Genomic DNA, 21,500 nt, shown 5'->3' on the forward strand with positions numbered 1-21,500 from the left:
GTTAATGCAACACGACGCACACCATCGCGTGTTATTCCATTACTTTACAAGCTGCTGTGTTGAGTGCATGTGAGTGCAATACATGAAAACCTAATACATTTAGACACTCAAACAATATTTAACACATAGAAATGGAGTGCTTGAATGGTCTTGTTTTTAATGTTAAAATGTTAAATGCTTCATATACTAATACAAAATGGATTAGTCTTATGGTATGATAGATATTTTTTTCAAAGTTGCAGAAAAATAACTATGTAACCTGTTAATGCAGAAAGCATATCTTATTTTTTTCTTGCAGATCATGGAAGAGGATCAGCAGTACCAATTAGCAAATGGTGTCTACACCACATCTGAGCCCAGGCCCAATGCCTATATCCCACAAGAAGAGGATGCATTGCCTCTAGCCCGTCCATATGGAGCTTTGGCTCCATTCAAACCTACCGAACCTGGAGGGAACATCAGACACATAAGAAAGCCTGTTATCAAACCTATTGAAATTTAATCCTGCTGTTTAAGTATATCCTAAAGAGAAATGTTTCTGTTAATTTACAAAATAAGAAAAAGTCAATCATAATGTGCTATTGTAAATTATTAAACGTATGCTGTAAAACAAATGGTTTAGCATTCATTACACCTTAATTCAACCAAATTTGTTTTCTAATGAATGGCTCTAAATAAGTACCAATACCCAAATGTTTCTGTCAGTGTAAATGAACGGTTTCAAGTTTTATTATTAGGTTCTCGTTGTTGCTGTGTGAAGGGTTTGCCACACTAAAGATTATTGGCTGAAGTACAGTATGCAGTTTTGCAACAGAAAATATATTTTATAGGTCACAGTAGGGGAGAGAGGTGAAACCTTCCTGCTCATTTGGCTAGATTCACAGACCTTGTAAGCACTAATCTTTGACAACATAATGTTAACTTAGGTAAGGTTGCCCAAGAGTGCTAAATTGGGGTCTGGAAAACTAGCCATTTATTCTTTTGAATATTTTACTTAGTAAGATTGAATAAGAACTATGAATCACATGCTATATTTTAAATCTTGCTGTGTTTGGAAGTCTGGTTTTGTACAAAGTCTAAGCACCCTTTCCCAAGCTGAAATGTGTTTTTTTTTTTTTTTACTGTCAGTTTAATTCAGTACAAATACATGTTAACAATATTCACTTTTATTTTTTGCATTCCAATGTACCAAACTTAGAAAAAATCCCTTTTATGCCAGTTCCTCTTGTTAATTGTGTTATTCAAATAAATGCATTGATACATACATTAGGCTGAATATACATTGCATTATTGGAATGTTTAATTGTACATAATGTAAAATAACCTACATAGAAAATATTTACTTACATTATATAAACTTTAATAAAGCAGAACTGAAACTAAAAGAAAACTATTACAGAAGTTAAATTAACCACACAGTTTCATAACACGTCATCACTGTAAATAGACTGTATCATATCACTTTTCTTAGAAATATTAAATATTTGCATTTTTCTGCAATAAACCATTTCACAATATCCAGTTTTATTTGACTTCATACAGTAGAACCTGTATGAAGCCACCCTGCATATGAAGAGCGGTATCATTTTAATAGCCAATACCTACCCACTGCTTAAAATAATAACCTATGACCCAGTGGCTTCTTCCTCAGAAGCTTGTTTAAACAAGATGGTTGCCAGCCAAGTCTCTCTCTCTCTCAGTAGCACCGCCAAGCAGACATTCAGACAAATCTTGTTTTTATTTCTCCTCAAAGCCCATTAGAATAAAAGTTTGTTTGAGAGCTATTTCTTCAACAAAATGTGCATCCACATTCTCTTGCTCTTCAAACGGGTTCAATGCTGCAAAAAAACAAGAAATTGAAATGATGAATTTTACAGTTTCAGAGTTTCTCTACGTCTTACAAACGAGTGTACACCAGGTACAGTATGTAAGAAAACCTCCTATTGTAAAAATATTTTTTAAAAAACAGGTCTTAAACAAAAGATTGATTAAAACAACGTACAGATTATTTGGGAGAATTACAGTACATATTTTTTGTTGATTAAATTAAGCATTGAAGAAAATAACCTGCATTACTATGAACACAACTTTACTATTAACATTACAGTACATGTTCTCCACGTTATTCTCATGGAAATCATTAAACAACTTAAGTTAAATACCTTGATTTTCCACATCTGAAAGTGTTTTGGCCAAGTAGCTGAGTGGCAAGAACTCTGGCTGTAAAAATGACCTCTCTCTTTCAGTTGAGTAGGAGCTCTGAAAATGAAATAAGGTTGGACATTTTGTTACAGTAGGTTAACTTGGTAATGCCAATGAATATATTATTAAAATGTCTATTTCCTTCTCATTTAAGCAGTTTCTTGGATCTACTAACAGTTCCCATGAAGGTAAGCTCATATGACACACCTGTGTTTCCATGTCTGCCAAAAATCTAAAACCTTTATCTCTGTTTGTTTCACAAACTTTAAACAGTGCTGTTATAAAACCCTTGTGCGGTTTGTTGGCTGCCCTTGCTCTTCACCTCGCTTCCTCACAGCCATCTTGTAGGTTTTGCTTCTGGTAATTTACCTCCAAAACAACTGAATGGTATAAATCTAACTGCATGTTACTGCACTGCAGGTGTGCTGATCGGATTGGGGGTAGAAAAAGAAAAGGCTGACCGGCCACATTTAATTTTTATTTATAAAATCCTGAAATCACACATTTGGTATCTCATGCTCTCCTTGCTGGTGTTTTTTTTTTAATGACTTTGTCACAAGCCAGTGAGTCTATACTGTACCTCCTATGAGGACACATGGTTAATGAATGCACATTGAGATGGCCTTAAAATTGTTTTAAAGTGAGCGATTACAAAGAGAAATAAGGCCTAGGCTAAAGATGATTATACAATGACGAGGAATAATTCTTATTGTCCTTTATTAGCCAACAGCTGTAAAACTTGCAATAGAAAAAGGTAACACCAGTCTATGTCCACAATTTCTACAGTTCTTAAAACTAATTGGTTAATTTATAAGTATCTGTATTTAGTTAGTTTTAAAAATACCTGTTTTTTCTGAGGTTTGGCCAATAGATTCTTGACGTAGTTTCTGGCTATGCAGGCAGAACTGATAGGGTGATCCCAGAGCTGATAGATCTTCTGTCCCAACGACTGAAACAACATGTACAAGTATATCATTGCTCCTTGTTAGAATAATAAGCAAACATAACAACCTCATTGGGTTTACACACTACAGAAATATTGTAAGTAAAGCTCTGTTGAAAAGAAATCAGCTTACCTCTGGAAGTCTGTTCATAATACTGAACTTCAGCTGTTCATTTGCCTCACTGTTGTCAAGATCTATAAAGAATACAAATGTAATACCCTTGTCAGAAAAATAAGTCTACATTGCCAATTAGGAATTCCTTTTCGCTCTACTACTCGAACTCGAACTCCTCTTATCTGAAGAGAACATTCACAAAACAAACGCTGTCTTTTTCATTTCCACAACTGAAACATTACAGACTTCTCTTCAATCAATATTTTATGCTTTCTTGAAATACACCCCTATCCAAAGGGAATGCAAACCCCCAACTACCAACATGGGTTGAACGTTGTAACATAAAAACGAAATGCTCATAATATTAGTTAACAGTATTTGAACAGTATCTATTATATCTATATATATGAAAGTGAAAGTAATTATATATATATATATATATATATATATATATATATATATATATATATATATATATATATATATATATATATATATAATCTCCACGGCAGTCCAACCATAAGTGAGCGGAGGCGGGACATAAACAGTTGAAGGTATTCTCTGCCTCAGCTGATGGTCGAGAAAGTTTAACCAATGGGGGAGAATCAAAGATCTGCCCTGGTTTTGAGTGAGCAGATGCGGGAAATAAATGTGTTAGGCCCTTAGTGGTGTAACAATAACTGAATTTTGCACGACATTGCTTATTATAGAGCGTTACTGAGAATTATATTGAGAACGTCAAAGTAATATTTCGATTTACTTTTTACAAATAAAAAAAAAAAAGTCAGACAACAGAGGCATCATAGTCGATTTGGTTATGAATCAATTTTCAAGAAGAACTTTCTCAAAAAATTGGAGATTGTTAAAAAAGGGAGGTATACACCACAAATACCTGAACCACAACAGGAAGGGAAAGGATATACTCACCACTTCCAAAATTTAAATTATTAAAAAGGTATCTGTGGCTTACCGGTAGCTGTCAATTAAAAAAATAATACTGCTGGAACTGTCTTTTGTTCAGTACAGGAAAGGTGATATGGAACAGCACTGGCTACAGCAATCTAGAGTGTCTATCGAAGTCAGCACAAAAACACGAGCGTTCCCAATGTCACTTGCGAGTCAGTTACACTCAAAACTTTTGAACAAACCCGGATTGATGTTCAAATGGATAAGCAGAAGCTTAGGGATACAATACATCACAATGAGCAAGCAAGAACTGGCTTTCATAGGGCAAATGAAGGCACCAATTCCTCAGAGCACCAATTCCTAAAATAGAGGTAATTATGTGGAATTACTTTCTCTGATATTTTCTATGATAGCATGTTAAGCAATCACTTGTCAATAGTATTCTCGGGTACCTCTAACAAGATTCAGAACGACTTCATCTCTTCGTGTCTCAGATTTTGCAAGATGCAATAAAAAGGAAAAGTACAGGAAGCCAAGTACGTATCTGTAATGGGAAACGCAGCTCAGCTGTCTTGTGTTTTCAAGTATGTGACTGACACAGTGTCCCGAATGAACGTTTGTTCTGTGAAAAATGATTACAGTTTACAAAAAATAACATAAATGCTTTTAAAAAGACATTTGTCATTTTAACATTCTATTGATTTTTTAGTATTACTATGCAGGACAGACGCTATAAGATCATTACATTTATTAAAAACGTGGACGGATTAATCTACTGATTAATCAGCTAATGCTCATAAATTAACCGATCAAAAATGTTAAATTGAGTGACAGCCCTAATTTTTGTGTGTGTGTATAATATTATATATACACACATACACACATACACACACACACTACCGGTCAAAAGTTTTAGACCACCCCCATTTTTCCAGTTTTTATTGAAATTTAAGCAGTTCAAGTCCAGTGAATAACCTGAAATGGTACAAAGGTAAGCGGTAAACTGCCAGAGGTTAAAAAAAAAAAAAAAAAGTTTAGGTTACCAAAAACTGAAAAATAATGTACATTTCAGAGTTATACAAAAAGGCCTTTTTCAGGGAACAAGTAATGGGTTAACAACTTACAGCTGTTCTGCAGCAATGGAAGTAAATTAAGCCTTGAAAGTTGATGCTAACAATTCCTACAGGTGTCCCAACTTTTGTTGATTACTTACAAACCCTCTGTCTGTATAAAAGCAGTGTTGGAACAGACTGTGTTACTACACCCTCTTAAGCATTATTTGGACAGTATTGTACTGCAGGAAGTAGTATATTGCTCTCATAATGGCGAGAAAAAGGCAATTACCAAAGGAAGACAGAGAGACCATTATAACCCTTAAAAGTGTAGGTCTTTAGAGCAATTGCAAAGAAAGCCAAGGTGTCAGTGAGTACAGTTTCCTACACCATCAAAAGGCACTTGGAAACTGGAGGAAACTCTGACAGGAAGAGGTCTGGCAGACCCAAAGCCACAACAGAATCAGAAGACAAGTTTCTGAGAGTCAACAGCTTGCGTGATAGGCGGCTCACAGGACAACAGCTTCAAGCACAGCTTAACACTGGTCGAAGTAAGCAAGTCTCAGTTTCAACTGTGAAGAGAAGACTTCGAGCTGCAGGTTTGACAGGTCGAGTGGCAGTAAGAAAGCCATTGCTAAGATGGCAAAATAAGAAAAAGAGGCTTGCCTGGGCCATGAAGCACCGCCAGTGGACTACTGAAGACAGGAAGAAGGTCTTATGGACCGATGAATCAAAATTTGAAATCTTCGGTTCATCACGCAGGGTTTTTGTACGCCGTCGAGTAGGCGAAAGGATGGTTCCTCGGTGTGTGACACCAACTGTCAAACATGGAGGAGGAAGCGTGATGGTCTGGGGCTCTTTTACTGGATCCAGAGTCGGCGACTTGCACAGAGTGAGTGGCACCCTGAACCAAAACTGCTACCACAGCATTTTGCAGCGCCATGCAATAGTTGGTCAGGGGTTCATCCTACAGCAAGATAATGACCCAAAACATACCTCCAGGCTATGTCAGAACTACCTTAGAAGAAAAGAATCATGGAATGGCCAGCACAGTCTCCATACTTAAACCCCATCGAGCTGGTTTGGGATGAACTGGACAGAAGGGTGAAAGTAAAGCAACCTACAAGTGCAACACATTTGTGGGAACTTCTGCAACAGTGTTGGGAAGAACTTTCCGAACAATATTTGATTTCCATTGTAGAAAGAATGCCACGAGTGTGTTCGGCTGTTATATCTGCAAAAGGCGGCTACTTTGATTAGTCAAAAATTTAGATTAAATTTTGTTAAACAAAACGATTCCATGATTTCTTTATCTCCAATTGTTTATTTGTTCTATGCTTTAATTTCAGAGTACATTGAGACATTAAACTGCGTAAATTTCAATAAAAACTGGAAAAATGGAGGTGTTCTAAAACTTTTGACCGGTAGTGTGTATATATATATATATATATATATATATATATATATATATATACACACACACACACACCCTTTGAATATGGGATGTTAAAAAAAAAAAGGCAGACCACCACATGGCAATTTAAAAAAGTGTCTCCTTGAGTTGTTAGTTAACATGATACAAGCTGTTGACAAAATGACAGCAAAAGAACGCTTTATATATTCCAATTCCAAACACACCTTTGAAAGTGTCCCATGCATTTCTTTTTCTTGCTTAACAATTTGGTTAATACAACAGATTGATTCTAAAACGTGTGTGGAAATTCACTTCAGCTCCCAATTTTGAAAAACATATTTATGAAGACGTAATGCAAATATTCTTAACAGCAATACACTTTCTGATACTCTATAGTTGTATTTAAAATGGCTCCTGCAGCTGTAGTGACTGAGTCTGACTGGGGTCTTAGTGAAGTTCCAGTTACAAAGTTACAGCACAAAATGATGTGTAAAGCATCTGAGATAATATGTATGCTTTTGGGATTTGGGAAACATTCCTGACTGTGCAGTATGACCTTTTCAGACACACGAGCCATTACACATTTTCTACATAGTTATGAACACCGATTTATTACACTGACAGTTCCATTGTCTACTTTTGCCATTATGGAAGGTGTTTGTGTTTAAAAGAACAATGGTTTTTATGTGGTCTACAGGCTTATTATACAACTGCAAATTCAAATGGTAACGCCCACCCACTCCTGCTGAACTTTGTGATTTTTAAAGGAATTTCAGAAGGATACAGCAGCGACAGCTAATGCTCCAAGCATTGGATGTTTATTGATTGTTTTTATTTTATTATTAAGTTCCAAATTATATATATTTTGCCCCATCTGTTATTTAAATAAATCTTTTCCCCTTTATCCCAAATTACGATCCTTTGATAAAACAGCAAATTAGGCTCTCGGGATTTTCCTTCCTGTATGCAATTACAAATTGCTATTTATATGCAAGCCTTTCTCTTTTTTTTTTTTTTTTTTTTTTGAGCAAATCCTGCAGGGAAAAGTAATAGTTCGACTAACTACAAAGACTGCAGTTCAATAACATTAAAAGTGAGATTTTCCCTGGATATACTGAAACCTATTAAAACAATGTATGCTGTTCTCAAAGTTTTGAAACTACAACCTGAAGCTGGTCCAGTACTAATGTGATCCCCTGGACTATGTTTAAAGATAATCAGTCCTGCCACACTCTGTACTAAAATGAGAACACATCAGGTCTCCAGAAAATGCTTTTTTTTACCGTTTCATCTAAAGACTATGATGGCATTAGGATCACCTAACACCTTCCGACAGCAAACAACCTAAAAAATGACTTCTGACATAGACAATTTCTTATGTTTGTTCTTAACAAGACTAGGGCCCAGATATTCGAAGCGATGCACAATCCCCTTGCAAAATTTGTGCCTTGCAAAAATGTGTGCTTTTGTACAAAAATTTATATTTTTCAACACGGCACAAAACAGTTGTGCGAAGTTGAAAAATAGCAGTTTTTTGCTCGCAAAACCACCTGCGCATTCAATACCAATATAGCATAATGCACAAGAGCTACATGTGAATGCGCAGAATTGGAATACTACACGACAATGGACTATTAATAATACCATAGGTGTACAGTACATACTAATATTCCTCAGACGAGTCTACACTCAAATGTAACCTGCACATGGAATGCAGAATCAAAGCTCAACACACATTGGTAGCATTGGCACCCCTGAAGTTGCATGCCCACCCCCACAAATATATGAAAAGTTACTAAATGGAGAAATGAAACAAATCGACCACAGGATAGTGTTCAACATATAAAACTTAAAATACTGTAGCGATTTGCTAACTGGTAAGTGTCAACATGAAGGAGACAGACAAAATATCTCTGTAGCATCAAACTCGTCTCTTTATTTTACAGAAACACACCTGTCAGCCGGTGTTCTGAGTAGCTCCGAACCGTGCTCCTTATACTATACATAAACATATTTACAGAAGTGTGGACTGTAAAACAAACCCACAATGCTGAAAACACTACTCTATTCAGAAGCCCCGAAGACGTGAATCTCAGCATGGAGCCGGCCAAGAACGCTGCCTGTGGATGCAGCCTGCACATGTGTATCCCTTACTCATACCCTCTGCGCGGTGCGCAAACCTTTTGAATACCTGGGCCTTTTGGAATGACGATAGAATGAAGAATTGAAATGCCCTACCTTTCAGGAGTCTTGTCACAAAGGTTTCAGTCAGGTGAAGTACACCATGGTCGATGTATAGCAGAAACGTGTGAATGGGAAGACAGCGGACCCCCAGCACAGTGTGAAGAGAGTGAAACCCTGCCGTGGAAGGATTTCAAACACAATTCTTACTTTTCAGCTAGTTTTTAAAAGCCAACACAAAAGGCAGATGCTAAAAGAGGGAAACCTAAGACTCTTAGAAATAACTGATACAGAAACGATAGTTGTACAGCATGTTCACTGAGTCTTGTATTGAGGTTTGCCCTGACCATCAATGTCCTTATACTAAAGCAGACAATATGTAACTCAATATAAACCCTAATGAGCTCAATTCTGAGAGTTTGTAGTTATCCTTTATCCTAAATAACAGTAAATAGTATCTCTAACAGTTTGTTAAGACCAGTACATTGCTTTTGTGAAAACCTTTTATAACAAAGCATTTAAAACAATACTTCAAGTTTCTTCAAGTTAAATGTCTAATATTTCACACATTCTGGACTTGGCCAATAAGTACACAACAATTCATCTTGGCAAACTAATTTAATGAGTGGGATTCCTTTGTGATTTATGTGTAGTTTGCTACAAGTACTGGGTACTAGTTATCCAAGCTACAACAGAAATACAAAAAAAAAAAATCTAGAAACAGGTTTGCCACTGAGCACACATAAAGCACAGATACCATGCAATGTATTTGTATATGTCCCTTTGTAAACATAGGAACCGCCTTAGACAGGCTTCTCTGTGTTATTACGGTTTTATTTCTGAATCCATCGATTTACTAAGCAAGGTTTTCCTCTGTAACTTCAACCACAGTGGGTTTTGGCTCCAACACATTGGTCATTTCTACAGAATTTTTCAGCTGTCACATTTGATTTGATCCCTGAACTGTATAGACATGAAAATAACATCTATTTAAAAATATATATATACTGAGCATCAAAAGAAACTTATCACTTATATTTGAGCATCAAATGAAACGTATCACTTATATTTGAGCATCAAATGAAACGTATCACTTATATGTGAGCATAAAAAGAAACTTATCACTTATGTTTGGATAAAATTCACTAGATGTGATCAAAAAATGACAAGAGCAGGTGCAGTGACTTTTTATTGTGCTGATTAACAACTGACATCACGAAGATGCTGCAAAATGATCTGTCGATCTTGGGAAGGTGTTGTGACTCTTGGTCTCCCAGTTCGTGGCCTGTCATTGACAGAGTGTCTGGTTATACCGTCTCTCCAGGTTTGAAATTGCTGGCTGTGAGCACCCAAGACGGCGAGCCACAGTACGCTGCCCTAGTTCAGCCTGCAACATGCCGATTGCACGAAGGCGCTGCTCTCTTGACAGACGTGGCATATTGTTTTTTTTCTGTGATTTTCTTTATTGCTTTTATTCAAGCTTGCAATTCAACAGCTGAAATCACTCCATATCCAGTGTCCAATCAACAGTCTCTCTAATTAGGTGATTAAGTGCATTTGCGTCAGTCATAGTCACTCAAGTGTGTCATGGTCAAGGTGATTAAAAAGAAACCAAAAACACTGTCAATGTCCATCATTTATATACCTTATTTTTTTCGAAAATAAACGTGTTATAATAGTGATAAGTTTCTTTTGATGCTCGGTGTATACAAATGTTTGGTCTATCTGAGAAATACATATAATTTTTTTCATTGTTCAAAGCCGAAAGAGAAGCAGACACAAACATTACAAAAACTATTGGGTGACTTACCGGGAGGCAGTGGCAAACACAGGCCTTTGGCAGCTTCCAATATCTTGCTCATCACATGGAACACAGCCCACTCAGCAGAGCTGCCTTGCTGTTTGCTAGGTTCAGCAGAATAAATCAATAAAAAACAATACTGTCTCAAACTGGATGCTGTAAGATTATCTGATGATGTGCTATAATTCTCAGGCCTGCATGCTGGCATTGGCATGTTGGCAATACTTAAGGGGAGTGAGTTTTGTTTAAATGCAGTTACAAACTGTCACATGCATACATGAAAACACACACACACACACACACACACACACACACTTGTTCATAAATATGACCAAGGATTTATCACTAGTAAATTAGTTCTAAGGCTTTGTATCATCACAGAGGGTTCAACTCTCACAAGTTCCCTGCATGTAAAGTACTCACAAGCAAAGCACTTGGAAGCTGAGACTATATTTAATCCACATTGTCTCCAGTATCTGCCTGACCAGCTCCAGCTATGAAGGAGAAAAATTTTAAAAAAAACATACCAGGTTAACCGCATTACACATTCAATTCATGATTGCACACAGACATACAGAACGCACACACACACGCTGTACACACTTCTTATACAGTACAACTGTGTGTGTGGTACTGCCACGTCAACAACCCATTTCTCAAATGTACAGAATATTTAAACCATTGGAATGTATAACAGAAATCAATAACAGCAACAATGGCAACCTATACTTCATGCCTGAGTTCATTTCAGTTTAGTCAGCAATAATTCAAGAATATCTGCAAGTTTGTTTAAAGTTAAAATAATCATGATCATTTTAAATGCAGGTTGTCGATTTGTTCAGCGTAACTGAACCTACCTGAACCTATGTTATTCAGAAAAAAATATATAGTATTTTGAATTCTCACTATTAGTAACATAGCTCTGTTGTGTTGATATTAAAACTCTCTTTTTTGATTTCACATAACAGAGATTTACAGATATGACCAAAAGTTTACCATCACATAGAATTTTAGGACTGAGACATAGTTAAACAAAAAAATTAAACTTTATGAACATAATTTAGATACTTTATTTAACATCATGTAATCAAACAAAACTACAAAATCATATCGCAAGTGTCTACCGGAAACCATAACAGTAGAACAGTATTTCTAAATGTCGCATTTTTCAATTTTTGTCAGTTTTTCGTTAATATGGAAAACTACAAAGCAGCATGTAAGTTTCATTCGACTTTTGGAAGTGTTAATTCTGGCTTTCAACAAGACATTTTCAAATTAGTAGCAGAACCATAAAGTTCAAATTCATTTTGTCTAGCACCTTGTGTGGTCTTGGCTGAAATGTATCAATCCACATGTTTTTTGCAGCGACCCTGATCAATAAAACCACACACTCTCCAGGTGGGCACAGTGGAAACACAGCAACTGCACATGGATCAAAGTCAGGTTTTGAAAACAGCAAATATAAAGTACTGTAAATAATGAGATGCACTATTATCTGATGCAGTGCCAAAGTGAAAAGGCAGCATAAACGACAAAAAAGATGATATTCAATTAGAATAACTGAGGCTACAGCCCCAGTATGTGTCCGGATTAACTTTCTTTCGTTTCGAAAAGAGTGGAAAATGTTTTAATCCCTACAGAGATATTTGTGGTTGACGTATTTGTACTTCGTGCATGAAACTATGTGGTTGTAAGCTCATCCTGTGCGCAAATAGGTTACTGACAGGGACAGATCTCATATCCTGTTGTATCAATATTTCAGAAATTGCACTTGAAGTTTCTTTTACTTCAGCTGTCTGCGGAAGAAGCACTAACATGGTTAGGATAAGGATGAAAACATTTTTTCTAAGAAAGCCTTGATAAGTTTAATCTCTCAAAACATGCATAGCACCCTCGTACACATGCATGTACCATTGTTTAACCAAGAACACCGTAGGGTCTATCTGAAGCAAATGCAAAACCAAAGGCACATTTTTAAGAGAGGAATGAAAGTATAAAAACTAGCAAGAATCTACCAAGAACAATATTGTAACTGTGCTGTCATGAAACTAAGGGCGTTTGCTTGTTTTATACCATGACATGGTTTAATTCCTCTCAGACAACTTGTCTTTGCACTTCCTTCAATATGAACCCCATGGTGGGAGGATACCTGTTGCCAGGGGCTAATTTGTAAACAGAAAGGTACCGGATTCATATATATGCTTCAAGTTCTCATCTGCTTGAAGGTTTTGTGCCTTATTGTTGGTGTTTGTACTGTAGCTGCCTAGCAATGTTTTAACATTATCTAATGGTTTGAAACAACAGCACCAGTGGCGGGCCGACTAATCTGATGAACAGCAGCGACGACACTGTTGTTAAAGAGTGCTAATACTTAGGCGTTTTCATCGTTTGAGGTGTAAAAAAAAACTATTACATTTCCTTACTCACAGATGTCGCATCTTAAATATTATTTTGTTACAGTGCCCTCAATTCATGGAACAGGAAAGCGTGTTTTTATTGTACATGTTAGAGTTGTTTTTTGCAACAAAAAAGTAAGTTTTTAAAATTATTATTTTATTAATATATATACAGTTCACAATATACAAACGTTATAATTCTCACCTGCCAGACAAAGAGGTACTGAATCTGGGATCCAGTGCAATCTGGCACCAATGAACCCCTGCCTGCTGCTACCCAGCTATCTTTTACTGACGCATCAGAACAAGAGTTTTCAAAGGTACAGCAAATTAAAGAAATGGGTACAAACCAGCGTTGCAACATAATTAACAACCAGCGTGTCAATCTTTTTCTTTCCCAGATGACCGACGTGTCTATAAAGGTGCTCTCTGAGCTTGTCCACCATCTAGAAAAAAAAATAAAAAATTTAGAAACAAATTTTCAAAATGTATTTGTGCTATTCACACTTTTTACATGACTGTTTTTAATTACGCTAGTACCAGTCTGGAAATGTTTGAAAAATATCCTCCAGAACTTTAAATTTTCAATCAAAAATATAGAGGAAATGTCCCTATTACATCTCTGCTGGTTGTCTTCTGGTCTTTTCTTACACTGTACCCAGTGGGCACACAACATTATACTGACGTTGTGTATTGGTTGTATTTGAGTCGTGATGTCGGGCAACCAAAATATAACCAATGCACAACGTCTTTTTGACGACATTGAGGCAACGTCGGTCTCAGATGTCATTTTAAGGTAATTTTAGGTTGTGGTATGTCTGTTTAAACAAAATGTCCTTTCAGTTTTAACCTTTTTTGTGTTAACAAAGAGCACAGTTTTCTTTATCTGTACATCATTATTATTAGTAGTAGTAGTAGTAGTAGTAGTAGTAGTAGTAGTAGTAGTAGTAGTAGTAGTAGTAGTAGTAGTAGTAATCATTATCAATCCATGGTTTTATTTAACAGCACAGTAGATTATAAATGTATTTGATAATATAGAAGTGAATTCAATTAAATTATTTATTTTTTAAAAACGACAGAAGCTTCCAATTATAGAATACAAAATAAGTCAACAAGATGCTCGAGCGAAATCACAAAGGCGGCGACTTGGTGAGAGACAGAGCCATGTTACATCCTTGTTAAACTGACAAACAACGTTGTGGTTCAGATGTCCGAAAAACTTCCATATACAACCTTATTCTGACCAATATCCAACGTCGGAATCTGACGTAACTGCAACCAATTTTGCCCACTGGGTAAGTTTCACTTTAATATTAAACAAAAGCGCAGTTTAATAACTTCACTTACCAAGCCGATGAGCACCCTCTGCTGGTTATCCTCCTCTTGGAAGAGTGGAACCACCCTCTTATCTAGAGAAAACCAGAGGACCATTTACTGATCACAGCAAATCACACCCCTTCTGATGTTTAATTGTAATTTTCCTGATGCTAGTGGCCTTAAGGATGGCAAAACTCACATATTTGAAATCATGGATAGCGATATCTGCCTTGCTCTAATACTGGAATCGGTCAATGTGTCATAAAGTGTTGGCGTGTGCACAACTTGAGTAAGGTCGGGCTGCTTTCAATCTATTTTGACATGTGTTTCCTAAAAATATTTTCAGAGCATTGGTTAATTTTCACCTATTGGTGTACAGTAGCTCAAGACACAACTATTTTTGTAAAGCAGCTATGTTTGCACAGATGTTTGTATGTGTTCTCCCAGTGGTATTGCAATGGATTCAAACCTCAATGAGGACTTGTGAACTCAAGTACGCGTTCAAGAATGTTTGGAGACATACAGCAGCTGGCAATAGCTGTTCCACAGACATGCTCACAAGGTTGGCTAGGTTAAAGCTCTTGGGAAATCCTCCTGTATGCCAGGGCTAGGGGGTGCTGTCATCAGTGTGATGTAGTGTAGCTCTAGAAAGAAACACCTTTCTAAGTCCTAAATAAAGCTACTGTTCATGCATGCAAGATGTGCAGTATACGAGTCTAAAGCTAATAAAGGCACATTTACAGTTAAAAAATATCTAGATGTAAGGAATGTTTAGTTGCAGTGCAGATTTTTAAACATCCTTGTCAATATTATAACAACAATAATATTAATAATAATACATTTATTTTGTATAGCACCTTTCATTACAATTTTCAAAGTACTTTACAGGTCAAATAAAAACAATGAACACATATTAAAAAAACAACCAACTACAAAAAAGCCAATCGATAAAAATGAGTCTTTAGACCAGATTTAAAAGCCTCAGTAACCTCACAGTCCTTCAAATGTCTCAGCAAATCATTACAGAGGCGAGGGGCCACAGAACAAAAGGCCAGATCGCCCATCGTTCGCAGCCTTGTCCTAAGCACAATTAGTTTGGCACAACTGGCAGATCGTAAATTGCGCTGGGGCACATACTAACAAAGCATATCCTTCAAGGAAGCTGGATCCAAGCCATGTAAACACTTGAAAGTAAGCAGAAAAATCTTGTCATCAATTCTGTATTTAACCGGTAAGCGTGAAGATATGCTAAGATATATGGTTGTGCTTTCTTGTTTTTGTTAGCACCAGTGCAGCACTATTTTGTACATATTGCAGCCTTTGAATTGCTTTTTTAGAAACTCCAGCAAACAAAGAACTACAACAGTCCAATCTAGATGAGATGAAGTTAGGTATTAGTTTCTCTGCATCAGACAATGATAAGGATGATCTCAGGCGAGCAATGTTTCGCAAATGTAAAAAGGACACTTTGCAGATATTCTTGATGCCTCAAAAGACAGTGTTGAGTCTAACCTCCCACCTAAGTGTGTCACTTCAGGGGTTGGACTGGTCTCACGTCCTTCAATAAACAACCTGAAATTATGAACTATACTAGCCTGGTGAGGAGTACCAACTAACATGACCTCTGTCTTGCTTCAGTTTAATTGCAAGAAATTTTTCTGCATCCATATTTATATATCTGTCATACAATTATTAAAGCACAGAAACAGCCACAGAAACATCAGGTTGAGTCTGGAGATAGATTTGGGTGTCATCGGCGTAGCAATGATATTGAATTCCATAACGACTGATTATTTGACCAAGAGGGAACACATAAATATTGAATAGAACCGGTCCCAGAACAGAACCCCGGGGAACACCAGATGTAACAGAACTGATATCAGGTTAAAACCACCGAAGGTGACAAACTGTTTTCGATTGGACAGGTAGGAAGTAAACCCCTGAAGGACAGTACCAGAATGACCAAATATGTCCTTTAAACGATGTAAAAGAATGTCATGGTTGATGGTATCAAAAGCAGCACTTAAGTCCAACAGAACAAGAATAGATAGGGAACCCGAGTCTGCGGCCATCAATAAATCATTTAACACCTTAACAAAGGCTGTGTTATGTGCAGATCTAAAACCAGACTGAAAAGGTTCATGAAGCGGATTAAGCACTTAAGTGGGACTGAAGCTGTGCCACTAGCACATAGAACATTAAAATCTAGATTTCTTTTTTTCAGTAACGTAGTAACAGCAGCCAGTTTGCAAGATGAGGGAACCACACCAGATCTCAGCAATTCATTAATTAAACTAATTACAAAAGTGCACAAGGATGGTAAACAGGACTTTAATAGGAGGTGGGAATAGGATCTAAAGTGCAGCTGGAGGAATTCATTTTAGCAACTAGCTCAGATAGACCAAAAGGAGTAATTTCTGCAAAGTCAGTTAAACAGTCCCAGTAAAAGGCAGGAGGATCAGCAGTTAAAATAGCATCAGATTTAGACGGCAGTATTTGAAGTCTGATATTAATCAATTTTACTTTTATAAAATCCCCAATAGACTATTACACTGGTCATTGGAGGCTGGTAAAAGGACTGTACAAGCTGGCTCTAACATACGTTGGATAGCAGAAAAAAAGCAGCCTAGAATATCTGCCTGAGATGTGCATGTTGATAGTGCATTACACTTACATCTCCAACATATAAAATAGCAACTCACCCAAGCACCAAGTGTCGACAATTGAAAGAACCCTAAAATAAAATAAAAACATATAAATATATGTATACAGAATTAAAGAGAAAACAAAGATGTCCTAATTTGACAAGTAAGCTGCGGGTATACAGTACCAAAATGCCTGTTGATGTGTTGGACTGTTTTTAAATGATCATAACCTGATATTTTACATACACAAAAAAAAACACATGTCTGGTCCACCTACTTTTTGGTGTTCTCCAGGACATGTCTTAATTGAGTGGACATCTTCTTTTCCTCAGCGTTCTGAAAGCAACAATTCATTTTAACTACAAAAACATTTCAATGCTACTTAACTATCTTCTATTTATTATGCAAGTTGGATTTGCTCAGTCTTCTGTTACCATTTCAGCCAGTAATTTAGTCCACTCCCCGCTGATTAGATTGTTTTTGTATCTTGGATTTGGAACGGCATCTAAATACTTCATAGTTTCCATGTTCCAGTGTAATTCTTCCCAATATCCTTTGAGATTTCTAGCCTTAAAAAAAAGAAGAAAATGTATAATGAATGTATTTATTGATCCAATTTCATTCTGCCACCTGAATTTGCTAGTTCTTATTATAATTAAAATAATAACTAGTAAGTATATACTAGCAAGTGTATATTTGTATGCGACTGTACTGCATTCAGAACCAAATCTACTGAGATTCATTGAAAAGCACATACAAAAAAAGTAATGCACAACTTAAGTAAATCATTCAGTTTGAAGGTTTTCAGATCTTATTTTTTTCTTTTTTAAATTATGAAGCCATAAATGTATTACACAGGTTTTTCACATGCATCTCATGCGCCACCTACTGCACTGTTTTAGTACAGTACCATAAACAAATGGATTTGATCACACACCCTCGGTCTAAGAGTAAGAACACAGCTCGCAGGAAACTACTACTTTCTCAAACTACCCCTGCATTATGCCATGTATAATTGTATTATTGATTTTTTTTTAATGACCTTTTCTCTTAAAACAGGCTGTGACAGGAGTTCAGTGGTGCACGTGACACTGGGAATTTCCTGTTAAAAGAAACAAAGGATTCAATTAATATATGACAAAGCGTTATTATCTATTTCACATGTAAAGTTGAGGCAGAATAATATATGTACAGGGCTTTATACAGACTGTTGTGCAAGCTGACTGAGTTGGCCAAGCATTCAGCAACAACATTCGAGGACAGAGGGCCCTGCAGCTCATATTGTAGCTGACTGGATTAATACTGCATGCAGTGTCTAAAACGGCACAGGTTGTCTTTCGGAATCATCGAGATGACATAACAAAGCAGTATTTTCACAGGGACCCACAAACCCTGGGGATGGACAGCATTCTTCAAAGCAATTAGAAGGCAAATCACTTTGTATTGACACTGCATATACAAGACTGATGCTGTATACAGGATATGCCTTACCCCTTCCCAGTGAACCATGGTCGTGTAAGGGAGAACTTTATCCAGGCAGAGAGACTGCAGATGGATTTTTCCATACAACGAAGCTGCAATCAAAACATTAGAAGTACTTCATCAGTCCCTTGGACATCTACACACACACTACCAGGGTCTCAACAATGTAGATACACACAAGATAGAGGTGTGAGGTGCATATGATACTTACCCAATAGGAATTCCTGAATGTGATCAAAACTGCCTAATCTTGTTACATTGTCACAAATCCAGCGCATAATCTATTTAAAAAAAAATAATAATAAATGGAACAATCTTTAGGCCACCATACATATCTTCCATTTTTAGTTCTCATATGTGGGTTCCAGAGTCTTAGATTATCATATAAAATACTATAAAACAATGCAGTGGGTCTGTTATGATGCTAGTGGTACATTTGCAAAGTTATACCACAAAGCTATGTGTGCAGTTTTCTCCACGTTGTCAAAATTAAGAAAAGTGCTAGGTGTCCCTGACTAGGAAGAACGCAACTAAAAAAACTGCAAGATGTTTGTTCCTAGTTTTGAAACATTTGTATATTTTTATTCCACTTAGAAAAAAAAATACTTAAGAACAGCTTTAAACTATCCCAATAATATCTTGCAATGCCTTGTGCTGATAGAATGCATTTTATATTGTCCAATACACTGAATAGAGCGGTAGCTATGATCCCTATAATTAAAGTATAAAACAGAGAATGCATGTTAAGTTCAAAAAACTGTCAAATAAAATCTGTTATACCCCAACAATAACATAGTCCATGTGCTTTCCCTGACGGATACATAGCTTGCTTAGGAACCAGCTGCAATACTTACAGATCCAACTGTAACCAACAAATTACCACAACTTTTTTTTTATTTTGTTGAATCCAATTATACATTTCAAAACTAATTTCTGTAAATAAGGGACAGTCCTTCCATTAATTTGCACAGGAACACTAACTTTCTGAACCTTCAAACCACATTCATCTGGTATACAGTAACATGTGTTTAATTAATGTAAGACACACATTGGGGTGCAGCCGAAGACAACTTGCTTCCTCACCTCCAGTTCTACATCAGCGTCCGATGAAAGATATATGACAGCACAGTGCAGTGCTGCCAAAATGTGGCAGTCCTGCCTGCTCTTGTACAGGAGCTCCAGCAGGGATGACTGGCTCATGCTTGCTTTAAACACCTTCCCTGCCTGAACATCTAACACCATGGCTTCGGACAGGGACAGTACAGTGCTGTTGGGGTTTAATGAATGGATGCTGGCGTCTTCACCTAAAATAGAAAACACTCAATTCTCATGCGCTGTGCTTGATAATAAGTAAAACAGCTTATTGCCAGTGTTGATCCATTCTTACAGCAGCGAGGAGCAGAGGCACACTGGAGGTCAAACCAGGTGTCAGCAGCTGAGCTTGGACCCCAAACCAAGGATTTTTCACTCCAACTAAAAGCCTTATTTAGATTTCAAACAAATGGTGTCCATCTGCACACACCTCTGCACACTTTAACAGAGCACGGAGTGGATTCTTCAAAAGCTGAAAGATAAACACATTTCCTCCCAGTGGTTTTTAAATGCTTTTATAGGAAATCACCCAGTTGCCTTAACTTTACAAACAAAACTATTAACAGTAATTCTATGAGATTACAAAATACAGGTGTCCTGTACTTATTAGCCATAAGCTGCTTGCTTACAAAATATCTTGGTATCCATGAATAGACAATCGTCTTCTCCAAAAAAATCTGCACGTTGCGTGTTAGTGCGTACACTGGTATACTGTACATGATGTTGTATTTTGCCCACCTAGTTAAAGACACTGAGATTCTTACCTGATAGAAAGAGACTGTGGCAAGCTAAATCGGGATGTCTAGTGTTAATAAAATGCAGGTAGTGTCCTGGCAAGCAAACAGCTACATAAAAATCTGCAAATATAAAAAAGGGATACTGTGAAAAACACTAGCAGCAATTTATTTATTTATCTTTTGAAAATAGAAACTCGAAGATGAAGATGCATGAGTATTTCACTGTGGTTATACCATATATCTGCTAAGAAATAATGAACCATTTATACTGTAATGCTTAGTTTATTATTTACACCCCATGCATAACCTACACCCGAGTATAAGGCATGAGTGAATAGCCTTGGGTTATATTCATTGTACCATGTGCACCGAGTTTACTACCCAAGCATAATCACAATATAGACAATAGTATATACAATACTATAACCTAAGTATATGGTACACCTTACTGGTATATAATGCATAACCTCAATACAGAAATTTGCCTAAAATGTGTAAAAGAGTGCATGTTACACTACAATAATGATGGTACATGCAAGCATTTGGGCAAGCTATGAATTCCAGAAGTGCTGGGGTCTGATGAATCTGTTGAGATTCTGTAGTGAATCGTCTACCCAGTTCTACAATCCCGAGTCTGTTCCTTTCTCAAAACTAGGTCAAGTGATTGATCCCAGTAAAGTGGTGTTGTTCCCAGAACTGCCTTGAAGATTAAACTAGAAAAGGGCAAGTACAATGTATTTCCGAAATAATGGGAATACCCAAAGGGAACACCTACATATAAAACTGAAGACAAAAGAAATAGCAGCTATTGAAGGAGAGTAAGTGACCCAGAACATGTCAGCTTGAAGAGAGAAAGAAAAACACAGCTGCAGCCTGGTGAGCGGTAGGTGGCTTTTACCCAGGCGTAGCTTATTTATTTCATCTTTAAAATATAAAAAAAAATCTCAGTGCTTTCCCAGCTTACCCAGGTTTATACAAAACATCTGGTTCAGAAGAGGGGCACCAGCTCCTTCCAAAGCCACTGTAAATGTTTTACTGTAACCTAGAAGTTAAAAAGATCAAACACTTTAGTTTTTTTTTTTTTTTACAACAGTATGGTAATTTAATTTCTCAACTTCATTCATTAATGTATAGGAGAGCTGATTCCAGGCTTACTAAACAAGTGACGTCAGTGCAAATACCCTAAGCTATGTCCACCAGCACTGACTGTGTGAACT

At 36.8% G+C, this 21,500-nt stretch overlaps 2 protein-coding genes across 2 annotated transcripts in view; one reads left to right on the forward strand and one right to left on the reverse strand.

Moving 5' to 3' along the window:
* The window catches only part of LOC117415743 (coiled-coil domain-containing protein 146-like), a 49,595-nt gene extending 48,326 nt beyond the window's left edge, over positions 1 to 1,269 (forward strand). The window contains exon 19 of the mRNA XM_034026473.3: positions 299 to 1,269. Coding sequence (XP_033882364.2) covers positions 299 to 502 — 204 coding nt within the window. The 3' untranslated portion in view covers positions 503 to 1,269. The remainder of the gene's footprint in view (positions 1 to 298) is intronic.
* Positions 1,151 to 21,500, reverse strand: part of gsap (gamma-secretase activating protein) — a 31,450-nt gene continuing 11,100 nt past the window's right edge. Inside the window, exons 14-31 of the mRNA XM_034026476.3 lie at positions 21,248 to 21,325; positions 20,311 to 20,403; positions 19,538 to 19,758; positions 18,666 to 18,735; positions 18,464 to 18,546; positions 18,015 to 18,074; positions 17,407 to 17,541; positions 17,250 to 17,308; positions 17,030 to 17,061; positions 14,358 to 14,419; positions 13,361 to 13,456; positions 11,038 to 11,108; positions 10,624 to 10,718; positions 8,871 to 8,990; positions 3,279 to 3,340; positions 3,047 to 3,151; positions 2,163 to 2,259; positions 1,151 to 1,838 (exon numbers count right to left, since the gene is read on the reverse strand). Coding sequence (XP_033882367.3) covers positions 1,738 to 1,838; positions 2,163 to 2,259; positions 3,047 to 3,151; positions 3,279 to 3,340; positions 8,871 to 8,990; positions 10,624 to 10,718; positions 11,038 to 11,108; positions 13,361 to 13,456; positions 14,358 to 14,419; positions 17,030 to 17,061; positions 17,250 to 17,308; positions 17,407 to 17,541; positions 18,015 to 18,074; positions 18,464 to 18,546; positions 18,666 to 18,735; positions 19,538 to 19,758; positions 20,311 to 20,403; positions 21,248 to 21,325 — 1,640 coding nt within the window. The 3' untranslated portion in view covers positions 1,151 to 1,737. The remainder of the gene's footprint in view (positions 1,839 to 2,162; positions 2,260 to 3,046; positions 3,152 to 3,278; positions 3,341 to 8,870; positions 8,991 to 10,623; positions 10,719 to 11,037; positions 11,109 to 13,360; positions 13,457 to 14,357; positions 14,420 to 17,029; positions 17,062 to 17,249; positions 17,309 to 17,406; positions 17,542 to 18,014; positions 18,075 to 18,463; positions 18,547 to 18,665; positions 18,736 to 19,537; positions 19,759 to 20,310; positions 20,404 to 21,247; positions 21,326 to 21,500) is intronic.

This window comes from Acipenser ruthenus, chromosome 7, assembly GCF_902713425.1.
Source record: "Acipenser ruthenus chromosome 7, fAciRut3.2 maternal haplotype, whole genome shotgun sequence".
Taxonomy (NCBI): domain Eukaryota; kingdom Metazoa; phylum Chordata; class Actinopteri; order Acipenseriformes; family Acipenseridae; genus Acipenser; species Acipenser ruthenus.